Consider the following 19851-nt stretch of genomic DNA (forward strand, 5'->3'; position numbering starts at 1 on the left):
TTTTTTTTTTAATTATTACTGTATTGTCCCATCGCTGGGAAATTCGGGTTGCTTCTGCCCAGTATAAAGCTTCCCATGTGTATGCGCGTTTAGGTGTTATGAGCCACCTGCACTTATGGCAGAATGACCGAGGTCTTTTATGTGCCACAGTGGTGACACGGGGGTGCAACATGGATACCGTCTCTGAGTCTGCCCATAATAGTTAGTCAGTTGTTGCTTTTTGGGTCCAGCGGACCATATAGGCTAAATCAGGACCCCAGTCTGCACATAAAGTTGACCCGTGTCCGTCCCGGCCCGGATTTGAACCTGCGACCCTAGTATGACAGGTCCAGTGCTCTACCAACTGAGCTACCGGCTTGAACATGATATTAGATCACCCGTCCACTCGGACACGCTCCACAATCAACAGCCTCACTGCGTTTTATGCAGACTGGGAATTTCTCTTTGCTGAATTAATTGTGACATTGGCACGTGTGTCAATCTGCACAATTTTTTTTAGGAAGCAATCCCCACTACATTCGAAGCTGCAGGGGCTGTTGATGGTTTACAATTTGTTTTACAATAGAAGCTCTGTACAGGCAACGCATTGAAAGAGTTTGTCTGATTCTGGGTCCCAAGGGCTAAAAAAAAAAATAGGTGTGGTTACGGTAACCCGACCTACCCTAATTTTAGGGGCCGATCCTATAACTTTTTATTACATTTGTCAAAAAAAAAAAAAAAAAAAAAAAAAAAAAAAAAAAAACGAGTGCAAAAAACGCAATGAAAGCGAAAGCGCCCGTGTCGCACACTTATTTCCCTGTCAAGTAGGTTTAATTTGTACACATTAGAAAAAAAAGTAAAAAAAAAAAGTGATTGCCTACCTACCTACCCTATTTTTTTTGGCTATGTTACCGTAACCACACCTATTTTTTTTTTGGCCCAATTGTTTTATAATTACTGCGCCACGAATGCCGAACAAATACAAATCTTTTTTAGATAAAGCTCTGTGATGGTTTTAATTGCACTCCCCCATTCACAATCATTCACAATGGTTGAAAAGAAGCTCCTTTATATTGCTTAGCCACAACCCTCGTAAAATAAATTTTGATTTGATTTGATTTGATTTGACAATCAATCCTCTCTTATCTCTTCCCAGCTGGAACAACGCTACTCTGAAATGGTGTTAATTGCACCCCCTTTCTCCTCCCCCCCCCCATTCCCATTCTATCGTCTCCTAGACCTTTAAACCAAGCTCTGTAATGGTGTCTCCTCTCTCTTCCCAGCTGGAACAACGCTACTCTGAAATGGTGTTAATTGCACCCCCTTTCTCCCCCCCCCATTCCCATTCTATCGTCTCCTAGACCTTTAAACCAAGCTCTGTAATGGTGTCTCCTCTCTCTTCCCAGCTGGAACAACGCAGCCTACCTCATCATCTGCGACTCTCTGCTGACCTCCGAGGCTCTGTCGTGCGCGTACTGCTTCACGCAGGACATGGACGTGTGCGTGGTGGACACCAACCTGCTCTTCCAGCCCGCCTCCCTCAAGAAGCTGGTCCCCGACATCGGCATGTTCGCCAAGAAGCAGAGCGGCGTGATTCCCAAAGTCCTGGGAGCTCTCCACGCTGAGGTGCCGCCGGTTGGGTTGGGCTACGCCGCCGGAGAGCGTCGTGGTAGGTGTTGTTTCGCCTAGGATTGTACACTGGAATCCCTTAAAAGACCACTGGGTCGACGTACTCGTAAATGTAACGTTTTGTTTTGTAAATAATTAAACATTCCAATACTCTACAATTCTTGTATTGACACTTAAACCCCCTATTTAAGGCATTCAAAAATCTAAGAAAATCGAGTCTTAAAAAGAAGGGAGTCTTAAAATGGAGTCTTAAAATGGAGGGAGTCTTAAAATGGAGGGAGTCTTAAAATGGAGGGAGTCTTAAAATGGAGGGAGTCTTAAAAAGAAGGGAGTCTTAAAATGGAGGTAAATATACCGACACAATGTGTATGTAACCAGCTTGGTTTGCTGCTTTGTCTTGTCTAAATGTTACGGTTTTATATCCGCTTGTATGCTTCCTGATGTTTTGTATGCTGCTTTTCTTGGTATGTTTGTCTGTACGTTTGTTCACTTGTGTGCTGAATGCTGCTGCACATGCTTTTTCGCTTCGCTTTGTATGTATATGTATGTTTTTCATTGTAAAGCGCTTTAGAGAACGTCAAGCGCTCTATAAATCTCCCATATTATTATTATTACTAAAAGACAATCTGAGAAAGTAAGGTCTCAAAAAGGGTGGTGGAGGGGGGGGGGGGAGTCTTGAATTGGGGGTTCTTAATAATAAGAGCCCCCTGTCTGTGTGTCCGTCTGTTTTGTGTTCATCTGCTCCCTCCCCCAACTCTCGCGAACCTTATCCGCACTGCCTGCTTCTTATTCTGGGTGTTTCATCCTAACATTTTACTTCGCTCTCTCTCTCTCTCTCTCTCTCTCTCTCTCTCTCTCTCTCTCTCTCTCTCTCTCTCTCTCTCTCTCTCTTGACTGTTGTGACTGTTGTGGATTTTGTGCAGACCTGTCGGCAGTGGTGGACCTGGCAGACTTGCTCAAGTTCCGGAAGTCAGAGATGACCAACATTGAGGTTCAGGTCAACAAGGATGAACTCTTCCGCGAGGTGAGTTCTTCGTTCCGTACTTTTCCAACTACAAGGCGCTACCAACGAAAAGGCGTGCCCCATTCCCTTTTGTTATAGAAAAGATTTTGTCCGTGCACAAGGCGCTACCCACTATAGGGAGCACCCATGCAATCCCCTTTGTAATATACACAATTTTTGATTGAACCGATTTTTGTTTATGTTTTGCCAAGCACATTCTTGTGGGGCGTAAGAGACTTTGATATGTACAGTATAACATGCAGTAAACATGTAATGTGCGTCAACGTTTCAACATAAATTAGACGCAGCCGACAAGGAGACGCAGTTGTCATGATTGGGGAAAAAGTAACGCCATCTGAACAGTAGGCCTACCATACTAGGCTGGAACACAGAGGAACTCACTTTGGGCCAAAAAAAAAAAAGTCTGTTTACGGTATCCCGACCGACCCTATTCTTTCGCGCGACCCTAGACTTTTTTTTTGCATTTGGGGAAGAAAAAAAAAAGTCTTTGTTTTTTGGCAAAATAACTTAAAAATATGTTTTTTTGGAGGAAAAAAAACAACCCCGACCTACAGACCCTATTTTTTTGGGCCTATGTTACCATAAACAGACTATTTTTTTTTTTTTGCCTTATGAATAACCGCGCTTTGTGATGTTGGCATGATCAAAACAAGAACACCCATACATCGAATTTGGATGCGCTAACCCCGGTAACACTTTCTTCATATATAAAAAGGATGAAAGTCGCTTGTTCATTTCAATGCTTGTTATTGTCTCAAGTGCCAGGAGATTGGTTCCGTATAACTCTCACTTACTGTTATTGCACATGCCGTTTGCATTGCATAATAAAAGTAAAGCAAAATGACAGCTTATATAGCGCGAACCACGGTAATCTATGCTCTCTGCGCTTCACATGTTAACATTTAGAGTGCTAACGTCTCTTTTTCAGATTCAAACAAGCAAAGAAAAAACATGGATTTGATGTGTAGTATGCCTTTCTTGTGCAGAGAGAGAGAGAGAGAGAGAGAGAGAGAGAGAGAGAGAGAGAGAGAGAGAGAGAGAGAGAGAGAGAGAGAGAGAGAGAGAGAGAGAGAGAGAGAGATGATGATGATGATAATTAGTTTTAACGTCCTCTTAGAACCATTTGGCCTATCTTGGGACAGGTAGAGTTAATATGCTTTATGTGGGGACAAGACACTGGACAAACATGCAGAGAACATATGATGGTGTTATATATCTGGAAGTCTGTTGTTGCGATATTTCAAAATGGGGATGGAAGTAATGATTGTGTACGCGGAATGTGGTTGGACTGGAGCGGTTTTGTAGGCTTATTTGCTTTATATGTATGTAGAATATGTTTATATTTGTGGCTGAATAAGTTATATAAAATTTTTTTTAAAAATAAAAAATAATTAAAAACATTAAAAAAAAAAAATCTTAATTTAGCCAAAGGAAAATATTGAAGCAACGTGCTAAAATAATATATCAGAATGGGGAACTTGAGTATAGCTATGCTTTGTGTTTTAGGCGCTTTAGTTGTTGGGCGTGGGAGGGGAGGGGGGGGGGGAGGGGTCGGTGGGAGAGAGGATTGAGGGGTGGGAAGGAGGAAAGGGGATGAGGTTTTCAGAACAAGAGAGAGAGAGAGAGAGAGAGAGAGAGAGAGAGAGAGAGAGAGAGAGAGAGAGAGAGAGAGAGAGAGAGAGAGAGAGAGAGAGAGAGAGAGGGGGAGAGAAAAAAAAAGAGAGAGAGAGAGAGAGAGAGAGAGAGAGAGATAATGAGAGAGATTGATTGATTGATTGATTAAACTTTATTACAGAAGGATGGAGATTTTAGTCTTACAATCTGTCCTTGCAAACAAAGACAAGAACAAAACAACACATGAAAAGAGTATATGGACACTACGAATTTGACGAAACATACATATGGTAATAAGTAACATTCAAAAGCAAATCAGAAGTTATAGATTAACTAAATAAAAACTATGAAGTATAAAGATAGCATAAGTAACAATGATAATAGCAATGAAGGCAATGATGATTTCATGGTAATAAGATTAATAACAATAAAATAATAATAATGATAATAATAACACTAATAATAATGATAATAATGAGTGCAAAGTTACGTTCAATAAGAACATGAGGTCCTGAATAAAAACAACAACAGCAAGCAAACAAATAGCAAGTCAAGTGCAGAAAAACAACAATCATAAAAAGAGAATCGTATCCCGTACCCCGTAGAGATAGAGGGAGAGAGAGAGAGAGAGAGAGAGAGAGAGAGAGAGAGAGAGAGAGAGAGAGAGAGAGAGAGAGAGAGAGAGAGAGAGAGAGAGAGAGAGAGAGAGAGAGAGAGAAAGAGAGAGAGAGAGGCAAATAACATCATGTTTTGTTGTGTCTTCAGGATTCATCATACATCGTGGTGGGGGGTCTAAGCGGACTGGGGTGGATCTGCGTCCAGTACCTGGCAGAGAAAGGGGCGGGCCACATCGCCATCTTCAACCGACGTTCCCCCTCCCCCGAGCAACTTGCCAACATGGAGAACCTGTCAACAACACACGCCTGTCACGTGCACGCTTTCCAAGCTGACGTCACTTCCGTGCAGTCCTTGACGAGCGCCTTCGATCAGATGCAGGTGCGTATTTTTTTTTTAATGGGAACACACGTTGATTCACTCTATTTTTTCTTTTTCTTTTTTTGTGACTGAGACTATAACATTACATTGCAACACTAGTCCAGTTGATTCACTCTTAACTGGAGAGTTCCATTTCTGAACACAGTGGAAATATACGTGAAGCTAGCGGCAGTACGCAGCCAGGCTGTGATTGGCTGTATTTTCCGGTTGACCTAAACCCTAACCCTATTTGATCATGTTCTTCGGTTCCTTTTTTAGATTACAACCCTCTTTTCGATCACATTCAATGGGGTACTTGTCAGGAAAGGTGTTGCAGGTTGCGAGCGGATGATGCTGCTGCTTGTTTTGATAGTGTTTTACTGATAGTCATAATAACTAGCCAATCACAGCCTGGCTGCGTCCTGCCGTTAGCTTCGAGTGAAATATTACATACTTTGTGTAGCTAAGTCAGTGCACATGGTGAAATAAATAGTGAGTGGAACTCGACATGTTTAGAGTCGAATGTTTCTTTCATACCTGATTGCCTCTATTTTTCTTGTTGTGTTTTAATTTGAGGACGGCTGCATGAGTCAAACGTTGTTCATACCTTTTGGTTTTACAGTGTATAGCTTTCACAGGATTCGTGCTTTTTATAAGATGAAATAGTTACAGTTTTTTTTTGTAATCGAGTGAAGACTACTTTTAATAACCAACAGTGCCTGTTTATGTTCGTCCACAAATGGACACCTACCGGGTTTGAAATCATGCATACAACCTTGTGTGACTTGTAACAGCTGTTATTCTAAAAACAGAAAACATTTCTTTTACTATAGCTATTTCTTAAGAAATTAGACACATAGCAGAAAGGTCCTTGTAACATGTAACACGTTGTAACGTAACAGTTAATAATGTTCCCCTTTTCGACTTTACAGGTGACTTTCTCAGGGGCTCAGATCAAAGGAATCTTCTTCGGAGCCGCTGTGACAGAGGACAAGTCCTTCCTCACTATGGATATTGTCAGTTTTGACAAGGCCCTGTCCCCAAAGGTTTGTACACCCGAGTATTATTAAGTTATTATTAAGAGTATATTATTAAGCTACGTTTAAGTTCGAAACAGAGTAGAAAAACATTTGCGGCTTTTCGGCTGACAATTCTGTGACACGAACAAACAACATAATTATATACCGAGCAACAAAAGAAACGCGAAAATATTCTGCAATGTTTGATGGACAAAATCTCGAACAATTATAGAGTTAGAATTATCAAACCACAAAAGTTTGATGAAGGCATGATTGACCTAACTCTTGTGTGATTATTTTGATGCTGCGACTGTTTCAACACACGGGACAAGCAGGTTAAACGTTAACGAAGTTTTGCGACTGTTTCAACACACGGGACAAGCAGGTTAAACGTTAACGAAGTTTTGGAGGTCTCGCTCAGTCAGTCTTCATCGCGCTCTCTGGCCACTGATCGGACACTTGTGGCTTCCAATGATGTTCCTGGTAGTGTCAGTGACTGTATTGAATCGATCTCGAAGACGTTGTGGCAGGAAATTGCGATCGTTTCTTATTGAGGTAATGCGAATAATCCACCGCGTTGCATAACTGCAGTCCTTCTAATGTGAACAGTACATTGCTGAAGGCGATAGACTGTTGACATGTGCACGTTTAAAGCACATGCCAGCGCTTCTGGATCATCCCCAGCTTTAAATCGACCTGGCATTTTGGTGGTGTCAATCTTGGTATCCTGGCTGTTTCAAAAGTGAGACTGGCAGCAAGCGTGCCATGGTCTCTTTTGGTTGCTAATGCATTAGTGAACACATCTCACACATCAGATTTCTCCTGCTCCACTTGCACGTGCTGCGAGCGCGCATTATGTGTTTAACGTTAAACCTGCTTGTCGCGTGTGTTGAAACAGTCGCAGCATCAAAATGATCACACAAAATCAAGGTCAAACATGCCTTCATCAAACTTTTGTGGTTTGATAATTCTAACTCTTTAATTGTTGAAGATTTTGTCAATCAAACAATGACGATTGTTTTCGCGTTTCTTTTGTTGCTCGGTATACGTACATTGTACCTTGTAGTCACACAACGGAAGAGCTGTTTTCACAACATTAAGAAATTGACACAGATGAGCTTTCCTGACCTTCTGTCGACGGACCCCAACAGAACAGCCTGGCGAAGGTTTTCTGCCTTTTCAACCCTCGCGTCCCCCCGACGACTGTCTCGGTGAGGGTACTGGTGATGATGATAATGATGATGATGATGATGTTGGTGATGACGATGACGACGACGACAACGACGATGATGACGACGATGCTGCTGCTGATATTAGTCATAAAATAACACTCCTCCCTCTTCTTTTCAGGTTCGTGGCGTGTGGAACCTTCACAACCTGACCAAGACCATGGGGCTGGACTACTTTGTGATGCACTCATCTGTGGCCTCCGTGGTGGGCAACGGGGGTCAGAGCAACTACGCCGTGGGCAACGCCTTCTTGGACGGCATGTCCAACTACCGTCGTCACCTGGGGCTGGCGGCTCAAGCCATCAACTGGGGAGCCTTGGACACGGGCATACTGGACACTAACGACATGGCCAAGCAGATTTTGGAGTCCCAGGGCTTCCTCTTCATGTCGCCTGAAGAGGTAGGGTTCAATTATATGGTGGTCATGTATCTGTGTGCATCTGAGGATGATGGACGAGAAGCCAAAATATAAATCAGGCGAAGTCGAATTCGCGACACCTTCTGCTCATTTAAACAGAATTAGGCGCTAGCGAATGGGGCGGGGATATAGCTCAGTTGGTAGCGGGGATATAGCTCAGTTGGTAGCGCGCTGGATTTGTATTCAGTTGACCGCTGTCAGCGTGAGTTCGATCCCAGGTTCGGCGAAAATTTATTTCAGAGTCAACTTTGTGTGCAGACTCTCTTCGGTGTCCGAACCCTCCCCCCGTGTACACTACATTGGGTGTGCACGTTAAAGATCCCACGATTGACAAAAGGGTCTTTCCTGGCAAAATTGCTTAGGCACAGTTAATAATTGTCTACCTATACCCGTGTGGCTTGGAATAATAGGCCGCGAAAGGTAAATATGCGCCGAAATGGCTGCAATCTACTGGCCGTATAAATTTCATCTCACACGGCATCACTGCAGAGCGCCTAGAACTGTACCCACGGAATATGCGCGATATAAGCCTCATTGATTGATTGATTGATTGATTGAATGAGGGTTAGGAGGACCTGATGTATCCTGTTGCTGATTTCAGATTCACAAAATCCTGACGCCCATCCTGATGTTGAACTGGCCCCAGTGTGCCCCCATGAAGTTCGACAGGGAGCGCCTGTCACAGAAGATGATCCGTGACGGCATCCTGCCCCTCAAGAACAGGCTGAAGAAGATCCTGGTCAACACCGTGCAGGAGGCGGAGATTGAGGAGGACCTGCTGGCAGAGGTACTGCACTGTGTTCGTTAGTTGTGTTTTTGTGACCACAATATAACTTTTCACACATATATAGACTTGACTTAACTTGACTTGGCTTGACTTGATCAGTGGTTGAGGCCCGTGAGGAGGACCTGCTGGCAGCGGTACTGTACTGTGTTCATTAGTTGTGTTTTCGTGACCACAATATGACTTTTCACACATATAGAAACTTGACTTGACTGGATCAGTGGTTGAGGCCCGTGAGGAGGACCTGCTGGCAGCGGTACTGTACTGTGTTCATTAGTTGTGTTTTCGTGACCACAATATGACTTTTCACACATATAGAAACTTGACTTGACTGGATCAGTGGTTGAGGCCCGTGAGGAGGACCTGCTGGCAGCGGTACTGTACTGTGTTCATTAGTTGTGTTTTCGTGACCACAATATGACTTTTCACACATATAGAAACTTGACTTGACTTGATCAGTGGTTGAGGCCCGTGAGGAGGACCAGCAGTGAACACAATATGACTTTTCACACATATAGAAACTTGACTTGACTTGATCAGTGGTTGAGGACCTTGAGGGCCTGTTCACCGTTCCAACGTTGATGAAAAAATACACAGAAAGGTAGCAATGCGCGGCGGTGTAAAATCAAGTCTATGTCACGATCTTGCAATCTAACGGTCGAGGTGTCAAATGTCAATTTACGGTTTAAAATACAAATAGCATGTATGTTTGGATCGATTCTAGTTAGAATTTTTTTTTTAAATTGAACGCACACAAACCTGCACACCTTTTTTAGGCTCGGCTTTCCCCCAAAATATTATAAGATGTTTGATGGGTTGTTGACAGACCAGCTTTTTTGTCGTCCGAGGGGGAGCATATCGTCTTTTGTTTTATATTTATTGACCAAGGCCGAAGGCCGCGGTCAATAGATATGAAACAAAAGTCGATATGCCCCCCGAGGACCGACAAAAAAAGCTGGTCTGACAACAAACCACCAAACATCGTTTTTGTCATCATTTTGGTTGTGAGAAAATAAGATAACAATCAACATAGGGAGCCAAGAGAAAGGGAGAATGTACGTTCTGGCTCACCGATTCCGACAGACCCTAAATATTAACCAAAAATAGGCTTCTGGACTAAACTTTTACTAAAATGAAACATGCGACAAAATCAGAAAAATACTGCATAAATCCATACAAAAAAAATACAGTAAAGTAAGGTTGTTTTGAACCAATTCCGGGTCTGTCGGAATCAGTAACCCAGAACGTACATTCTCCCTTTCTCTTATACAACATTCTTAAGCTCAATACGCTCTCTCATTTACAAACTTTACTTCATGTGTTCTTTCACTGTTAGAATTATATCTGATACATGCAATGTGACTGTCTAAACGAATAGTTAACTCTTTACAAGTGATTCTATTTTTACTTTTTCTTCCCGTCCTATTTGAATCCCCTTTTTTAAAAACTGCTTTTTCAGATCTTCTATATCGAGTGGCTTGTTATATTCAGCTCGTGTTTTTGTTTGAATACTTGCTTTCTTACTTTTGTAGTCATCAAAGTCTGTTTGTATCTGTTTGAATTCTTCGTCAGAAACTTTTGAATCTTCAAGTGCTTTACTGATAGACAGTTTTAGGCTAGACAATTTTGATGATGCAAGAGTGGAAATGGATTCGTGTTTTTCAAGCTTTTTCACAATTTTTTTCATTATAGCTGATGCTATAAATGATAAACCACCAACTGCTGCTGCGACACCACCTAGGATTAGAGAAACTGGAGTCCCTACTCCGGTAGCTAACAGAATTGTTCCCGTTACACCTGCAGCTGATGCAAGGATAGTAGAACCAGTGCTGGCATTAGAAAGGCTGTTGTAAGTTGTTGAGTACTTACGTCTAGCGCGAGAATATTTTTCTAATTCATCTTCTAGTTGTTTTTGTATATTACTAATGTGTGCCAGTCTGAATTGTTGACTTTCTGCTGCACTTTCATCAATATTAGGATAAAGCTTCACACTGCTAGTCATCTTTTTAATGCAACATATAAAATATTTATCTTAATTCTCACTGGCCAGTGTTTCTGCTAAGCTTTGAAGCTGTTCATTGCTTAACACCTTATCTGTATAGTAGAAAGCAATCAAATCAAGATAAGTAAGATTAATACTTCTTATTTCTGTTAAATTATTTACATCTGCGTTAACAACAACATTTTGGTTTGACGTCTGTTTTTTTATTGTGTTAGAATCCTTTTGAACAGCAATAAATACTCTGACTTCTTCAACATTTAATGGTCTCCAGTTGAGATTTATTCCTCTCATTAGAACAGTGTTTGTGGTTTCTTCCCTTTTCCTGACAACTATATCAAATATCATAGTTGCATTCTGCCCTATTGGAAGCTTGGGTATAAAATCGACAATGGTGTCAGCGTCCTTTTCAACACTTTGTTTTCTGTGAATGAGATAGTTGTTCTTATGGAAAGGTTTAACTGCAACTTCTCCCCTGCTGTTAAACGCAGGAACAAGGCTAACAATTAGTGGTTTAGCATTGATTGACTTACGGAATGTGTCGTCTTTTCCAACAAGAGTGTATGGACTCACAAATTCAAACTTCATTTCCCAGTCAATCTTTTTCATAACAGGACTAAGTACCCATTTTTTATTCTGATGTTTCCACATGTAGAATGTGTCATCGACAATTGGATCAGGTACATTAACATCACGGATTTGACCTAGTTTGAGAAATCTTGGTTTCTTTTCATCGTCGATTTCCTTTCTCTTGTAATAACCGGTGTCTGTAAACTCGAATGCATACACTGCACCAACTTCAGCATTGCTCTCAAAGTCGATAGCGTCTGCTAAATCTTTCAACTCTATAGTTGAACATGCAACAGGATAAGCTATTGTAGGTCCACTCGACATTTTAATACTCAATATTTTATGGAACTATTTCCAATGTAATGTTAAACAAACAATCAACTGGTTGTCCACTTTGATTTTTCAGATCAATGTGTAGGAATTCATGACACCCTTCCTCCAAGTCCTTGAACTGAAGTGTCTTAAATGTTGGCACGTGCATTTTACAAAAAGAGGCATCACTCGGTGGAAGAATCCTAAGCAGATCAGAACGCTGATCATTAAACAGATTATAGGATGTGTTAAGCTCTCTCATGTGAACAAACAGTACACTGTTAACATCCATGTCAATGGGACGTGTTCCCTTGTATATTTTTGTAATTCCAAGCATATCAAGGAGTTTGGTTGGAAACTCAACGTTTACTTCTCTAGTTTTGGGCATAGTAAGAGTAGCAATGAGACTTGCATGATTTAAACTCGCTGTAATACCTACTGGAGCAAACAATTCTTTCTCTAAAGTGCAGAAGTCATAGTAACCATCTTCTACAGAATGTGTTTTACCATTAATTCTAACCCAGTTGTTATTCTTTTTTTTACTGATATTATACCAAGTAACCTTGTACATAATTTCATGCAGTGCAACTTTCATTCCTCCATTTTGATTGTTGATAGGGTTTGCAAGTTTAACTGGCACACCAGTCTTCACATTTGTTAGTGTGATAAACATTTTTTATTCAACAACAAAAATGATTCAGTATAAATTCAACAAAGACGTTAAATACAAAACTGGACCATATTACAATCCAAAGACTATTTCTTTCCATGAGTTGGACTTTGCTGTAACAGAAACACAATCCATTCGCGTTAAAGTGCCTGACCCATTCCATTCTTACCTAAATCCCCCAATCAAAAATGATAGTGTTCCAAAGATGTGGAACTCTCACCCAATTCAGTTCTATCAGAATCAGTTAAACTTTGCAATATTCTGTGCAACCACAGGATGTGGAGTGTCCTATGCAGACCACATGAATAATTCAAACTTACTGACAAAGTGTGTGTACACATTTCACGTTTACTATCAGTGCAGGAGAATCTTGTCTGAACTTCAGGCACCAATGCCGCATGAAAAGAGCTGGAACCCATTCAACAATAGGATAAACATGAAAGTGTATGAGCGTCTCTGCAATGAATTCAATATAGATTTTAAGACCGACTTTAGGCAAAAGCAAGACAAAAACCATGGCATGGGAACACTATATTTATGGGGTGTCCACAGGAGGTATAATTTTGATTACTGGCCAGGTCATACATCTTTTTCTTCAAATGTGCAGGTACAGTTAGGATCAATAGAACAACAGCACCACAATGCATGGACTACTTTTATATTAGACACAGGCAAAGGTTTCACTGGATCAGGTGTTGAAAGGATCAATGAATCTATCCGAACATATGCGTGGTGCTTGCTAGGCTCGCAGGCACAGACACGATCAAACATAATGAGAACAAGCACAGGGTTTGGTGCACAGAAACAGTTGTTATCAAATTTAGAAGATGTCATAAACTCTGCAGTTGATCTGCCTTCCAGCATCAAAAGGTATCAAGACTCTCTCCGTTATGCAAGATCAAAAGTTGACTTTGCTGTTGGTAACGGCCTTTACATGTTACCTTCTGATCTCCAGCTGCAGATTGGAACAATAACAAATTATAACAATGAAATCATTATTGCTAGTGACACCCAGCCGCTTGGAAAGGGTGAAGAACTGAATTCAGAAATCAGAACGATGTTACAGCCATATCACAATGAACAGAAACAAAGCGTGACAAGTGAAGATCACGCTGCAGGTGAAGATCATTCTGTCACTAGGGATGATCAAGCTGTTAGTATTAGTGATGATCATGAATCGCAGAAGACTGCTCTAGTAATTGGTGGAGTGGGTGTAGGCTTACTTTTGCTTTATTCTCGTTAGCAGAACACCTGCAATTAAAACTATTAGAGTCCAGAGATGTTCAGCCATGAAACCAACAACTTTACCTGCAAAAGATAACAGCCAGCTAACAATTGAACCAATGATTCCTGGAAGTGCATCCAAAGCTTTTGCTGCTAGTTTCTTTAATAGTTCTGCAATGTGTTTGAGTTGTTTCTTTACCCATCCCGGATCAGATGGAGATGAAGGTGAAGGTGGAGGTGGAGGTGTGACAGTGCCACCTGTGAGTGTTAACACTAATGTGCTTATTGCAAATCCTAACGCAGTTAGTATACTAGCTATTGTGATTCCCTGCTCTCTGAAAAGCGTTCTAATTCTTTCAGCAAGAGTTGTGTCTTCGTAAAGGATTCTTTGAATTGTATTTTTTATTCTGCTGACCTGTGTTCTCAGTTGTTCTCTATTGTTACTTAGAACTTCTAACCTTATGGCTTTCTCCTCCTGCAAATCTTTTAAACGCTTAGAAATTCTGTTTTTTACTTCTTGTTCTAGGTTCAAATCATCAGCATCAGCAAGTTTGTGTTTCTCTTTGTTTATATCTTCATCCAGCTGACCTAGTTTTGACAGATTATTTGCTATTTCACCTCTGATGGTTTGTAGTGATTGATTAAGGGCTTCTATTTCTCTCATAGGTAATAGTTCATGTGGAGTCTTCAGTGAAGTTTCCTCAGAAAAAGAAGTCTCTATCTCTTGTATAAGTTGATCAGCCTCATCTGCAAGTTTATTAAGATCTTGCAATGGAACAGATTCTATTTGAGTAGCAGTTGGTAGTCCTAGTTCTGCTTGTTGAAGTAAGGAAACAACATGGGAAGATGATGACCGTGTGCTAGGCACAATATCTAATTGCCTAAGTCGATTAGCAGTAAGTTTTTGTTTTAGTGAAACTTTTGATAGAAACTTAGCAGGATTAGATTTATATGTAAGTTGGACTTTTTCTCCTTTATCGCTAGTTGTATATAAATGATTTGCTTCCATTTTGAACTGGTTTGGATCTAAAACATCAGGTTCTTCTCCTAAACTTTTGTAGAAATCTCTAACTTTACCTTCCAGAAGTTCATGTCGTGCCACCTCATAATGCAGTGAATGATGGTAGGGAACCAAAGGGATTGCTTCGCTCATGTCGTCCGCTGGCTCAAATAAATCTTCAAATCCACCTTCTGCCATTTGTAACTTATTTTTTATTTTGAAAATAAAAAAAGATGGCACAATCGTTCGGTTCTGTTCTTGATCCTTACAGAAGGCTGAAAGAACCTCTCGGGGTAAAAGGAATAAGGCAAACAGTTATAGTTACAAATAATCCTTCTACTATTGATCAGAATGAAATACTTACTGTTAGGTTTCCTAATCTAGGTAAGAACGATGTTATTGTACCAGGCACTGTAAGACTATCATTCAAATTAGAATTAGAATCTGGCTCAGATGAAAATAGGACTTTGGCTTATAATGTAGGAAGAGCAATTGTGAGGAAGATTACTGTCAAACTGGAAGGGCGGGAAGTGATGTCATTGAATAATGCAGATGTATTTTTAGTTTATGCAGATAATTGGTTGACTGACAATGAAAAGAAAAACAGAGTGTTTCAAGGGATTCAGTCAGACAATGGGATAAAAGTTAGAATAGGAGCAGGAGATAAAGCTGACAACAAAAAAGATAACGCTGTCAATGTTGCTTTTGGAAACAAATTTTGTATTCCACTTGACTTTGAACTCATAAATTCACATCCTCCCTTCTATCAAGGAGCATTGCGTGACAGGCTGTCATACGACCTGACTTTCAATAGTTATGATCGTGTTATGCTTTCACAAGACCCGGAAGCAAAGTATAAGGTGTCTGGAATTTCTTTAGAGTTTGATGTTGTAAACCATCCTGAACTGGCTAGACTTATAGAAAATCAGTACAGTTCTAAGCTGCCTATCTATTATGAAAGAGTGTTGAATCACAGTACACTTTCAAAAAGCCAGGCTGATCCAATCTGGAACATTAACTTGAATACACCAGCTAGGTCAATGAAGGGAATACTTATGTTGTTTGAGGAACCAAAAGATTCATATGAAAGGCAAATAGAAAAGTTTTACAATCCACTAATCAATAGAGTATATTGCACAATTGAAGGGCAGCCAAACCAAATATTTGCATCTGGCATGCTGCCATACCAACACTATGATGAAGCAAGAAAGTACTTTACTGGAGGAAGATTGAAAGACCCAACATCTGATCTTGTGGCTAAAGATCTACATTTACACGGTGTTGGCGTAGAAGATTTTTTGACAAATAAATATGCGTTATGGCTGGATCTCAGAACAACTGACGACAACAAACTGCATGGAAGTGGAAGGCGAATTGAAAACGGATCAGAAGGAATCACAATACAAATTGAAAAGGAAGTAGGGAGTAGTAGTAAATCAGTTAAGATCTACGTGTTTGTTGTGTCAGATGCGCAGTTAAACATCTCTGAAAGCAGATTACAGGATATTGTTTATTGAACGTGTTAAAATGAAGTATCTAGATTTTCTTCCAAAAGATCCACACTGTTCTTTGATTTGTGGGGCAACAGGTTGCGGCAAAACAAGATATGTTTTGGATTTATTACAGACTGTTTACATAAATCACTTTGAACACATAGTCATATTCTGTCCAACCATAAAGCATAACAGAACATACAAGGAGAGAAAATTCATATGGTCTGATCAAAATATATTTATTGTAAATCCTTCTGATCGTCTAAATGTTTGCTTGGAGCATTATTTCGATCTTTTTCAGAACACGCCAACACTGTTTATTATTGATGACTGTGCAGCAGAACGTGACATTGTTAGAAAGAAAAGTGCACTAGCAAAGCTTGCATTCAGTGGACGACATGCATTAATATCAGTTTGGATATTAACACAAAAATACAATGCAGTTCTGAAAGACTTTAGAGAGCAACTCAAAACAATAACATTGTTCTATTCAAAGGACCGTGACAGTTTTGAAGAGTGCCTTCGAGAAAATGATGTCATTGAAAACAAACAGGAGAGAGAAAGAATAAAGAATAATCTGAAATCTTCTAAGCACTCGAAACTGGTTTTAAAAACTGATCAACCAGTTCAGTATGTATGTTTGTAGAAATCCTTGCTAAGTTCTTGTCAAGTTCTTACTCAAGTTCTTGTCAAGTTCTTACTCAAGTTCTTGTCAAGTTCTTGTCAAGTTCTTACTAAGTTCTTGTCAAGTTCTTACTCAAGTTCTTGTTAAGTTCCTACCTAAGTTCTTACTCAAGTTCCTACCTAAGTTCTTGTTAAGTTCCTACCTAAGTTCTTACTCAAGTTTAATTACTAGATTTTAATTTTATTCTGCATCAAAATAAAATGAACTGTGATGAATTGCTGATGCAGACTGCTACAGATATTGAAATCTGTGACAGTAGGACTATACTCGATAAAAAAGAAAGATTGTATTCACTTGCTGTTTGTGGAAAAACAAAACACTACCTTGGGCAGCAGTTAACTGTGGAAGAAGTACAACATCTTTCCTCAGAAGATATAGCAAAGTATCATGGACGGTATGAATCAGTGCTTGGTTCTAAGATGGTTAGAAGTATTGGACAGACTGTTATAGGTTTGTACACAAAGATTTTTGGACATTTTACACCTCTCGACTCGGAGGAAGACTTAACACATGATCTAACTCATGACCCTGTTGTTTCCAAGTCCCTCGAATCTCTTGCCTGTGGCCTGTATTATCGATTTGGTGCTTTATTAGTACCATTTGTTGCTGGATTAATTACTTTCAAACACATTAATTTTCAGAATAAAAAAGATGACGGATCAGTTGAAGCAGACAGTGGAGCAGACGAAAATACCAGAAGTGAACACAGTGACAAAGAAACCTGGTAGAGTAGAAGCAGGAAAAAAACTAGCCGAATGGAACAGACAAAAAAAGTTAAATCAAAAGGCAAAGCAGAACATTATGTCTGAGGTTGAGCAGACACCAAACATTCCTGAAGTGACTAAGGTCACACAAACTGATCAAGAATTAAAATCTTCATTTCTATCATACAGAAAAGTAGCTGTAGCAGCTGTTGTTGGAGGAGGTGGATACTTGCTTTACAAACTTTGGCAAGGCAAATATAAAGTGTCAGAAAGACCAAAACCAGAAACACCAAAATCAGAAACACCAAAACCAACAAACAAAGCAGTACAAACAATAAAAAAGCCCACAGTAGTACCTGCAGTGGATTCATTTCATATGGAATAATTTTAATATTTTAATTTTGATAACATAAAAATGAGTTCTGAAAAGACAATAGTTAATCTAGTTTATCACGCTGCAGTGATTGGAGGCTTGAGTGTAGGTTACACAATGCTGGGTAAAAGTCTCCTCAGAATGAAACCAGCCGACTTGGGAAAGTTAGACTTCGAAGACGGTGCTAAACTAATTGGTGTTGTGACAGCTTCCTTTGCAACAAAAGACTTTTTGGTGAAGCAAGGAATTATTCCAGAAAATATAAACATGTAAGACAATAAAATGGCTAGCTTGGTTATGATGGTGGGAGGTGCGATTGTAAATGCGCTTGCATTTTCTGGCAGCAACTATTTGTTTTCTAAACTGCAAAATGGTGAAGAGAGGGAAAGGCACAACAAAGCCATGGAACAACTGGCGAAAGCACAGGATGAATACGAGAAGAAACGAATTGCGCAGTTAGACTTTATGAATGATAAACTCAGGCAGCAAGGACATGCAAACAAAACCTTTGCCAATGTTGATGCAGCCATTCAAGAATACTATCTTGTAACTGGAAAGAAAATGAAGACAAGTGCTCCTCCAAAACTGGGTGACTTTTATCAGCCTTCAGAAGAGCAGAAGGTGGGAGAGATTGTTTTCATTGTTATTGGTATGGCTGTTGTTTACTTTATTGCGCGTGCTGTCAAATCTTAATATTCTGTCATTTAAAAAACCATGAGTGATGCTTTGTTATCTAAAATATATTATTCCCCAAAAGGATACTGGAAAGGAAGAACTGCTATTGACAAGCTCAGTGACGCAGCAGGTGTTTCTCAAGATATAGCAAAGAAATGGTTGTCAAAGCAGGCAGTTTGGCAGATCTATTTACCTGCACCAAGAAAAATTACACGACCACACTTTGTTAACATTAAACCGAATGACACTCATCAAATAGACCTGCTCTATTTACCGCATGACACAGTCAGAAGGAAGAAATATAAGTATGCACTGACTGTAGTTGATGTTGCAACAAGATACAAAGATGCTGAACCGTTGACAGAGAAAAGTGCTATAGCTACAGCTGTTGCCCTGCAAGAAATTTACAGACGTGGACCACTAAAGTATCCCAGAATGATTCAGTGCGATGATGGTAAGGAGTTTAAAGGAGCTGTCAACCAGCTTCTGTTAAAACATCATGTTACAGTGAAGAGAGGTATTCCAGGAAACCACAGGTCACAGGCTATTGTTGAGAGCTTTAACAAACAGTTGGCAGAAAAACTGTTTTCATATCAGTACCATCAGGAATTTTTGGACACAGAAAGTAAATTGCGTAACACTGAATGGGTCAAAAGATTACCATCAGTACTTAGAGCAATGAATCTGGAGGTATTTAAAGCTACAGGGTTAAGACCAGTTGATGCAATCAAACAGAAAACAATACCTGTTGCTCCAAAGTCAACAACACCAGTGGCATTACTACCTTTCAATCAGAAAGTCAGATATTTATATGCGCCCGGTGAAGCTGAGGGTGACAGCAGGAAGCGTGCAACGGATCCAATCTGGAGTATTGACATTCATGAAATCAAGAGAGTAGTAGAGACAAATCCACCTATATATTACTTGAGAGAACCAGCACCGCAAAGAGCCTTTGTAAAAGAGGAATTACAATTAGTTCCACGTGGTACAAATGTTAAATGATTTTTTATTTCAGATTTTATAGTGTTAACAAAAATGGAAGCTCTGAGAAAGAATTGCAACTTCATTTTTTTAATTTATATTTTTATTTTGAGTTATAAAATCAAACTCACAGCGATGGAAGACTCTGTATTAGAATCTTTATCGACAGTATTTGACACCGTTGAATTACAAGTAACGGATCCTCAAAATGTGCAGTCCAGTGTGCAAGACGCCATTGAACAAATTCCAAACAATTTGTTGATTGAACCTCCAGTAAAAGTGCAGATAGTCAGTTTAATAAAATACAAAACAGTCAGTGATGAGGTGCTAGAAGTTCATGTTTCAACCAGACAACTAGCACTTAATTCTATGACAGAATTGAATGGAAACTGGGCAGATGAAATGATGAAACGGTTTGAGCAAGCTGCAGAGGATGCAAAGATGAAAGGATCCGGATGGTCAGAAGGTGAAATTCTAAAAATAGAATTGAAGCT

General features: G+C 40.0%; 1 protein-coding gene across 1 annotated transcript in view; it reads left to right on the top strand.

Annotated features, from left to right (window-relative positions):
• Positions 1 to 19851, top strand: part of LOC138977277 (mycocerosic acid synthase-like) — a 77312-nt gene that overhangs the window by 42226 nt on the left and 15235 nt on the right. Inside the window, exons 29-34 of the mRNA XM_070350180.1 lie at positions 1386 to 1648; positions 2532 to 2632; positions 5012 to 5242; positions 6154 to 6267; positions 7591 to 7869; positions 8489 to 8674. Coding sequence (XP_070206281.1) covers positions 1386 to 1648; positions 2532 to 2632; positions 5012 to 5242; positions 6154 to 6267; positions 7591 to 7869; positions 8489 to 8674 — 1174 coding nt within the window. The remainder of the gene's footprint in view (positions 1 to 1385; positions 1649 to 2531; positions 2633 to 5011; positions 5243 to 6153; positions 6268 to 7590; positions 7870 to 8488; positions 8675 to 19851) is intronic.

This window comes from Littorina saxatilis, linkage group LG9 (assembly GCF_037325665.1).
Source record: "Littorina saxatilis isolate snail1 linkage group LG9, US_GU_Lsax_2.0, whole genome shotgun sequence".
NCBI classification, from domain to species: Eukaryota; Metazoa; Mollusca; class Gastropoda; order Littorinimorpha; family Littorinidae; genus Littorina; species Littorina saxatilis.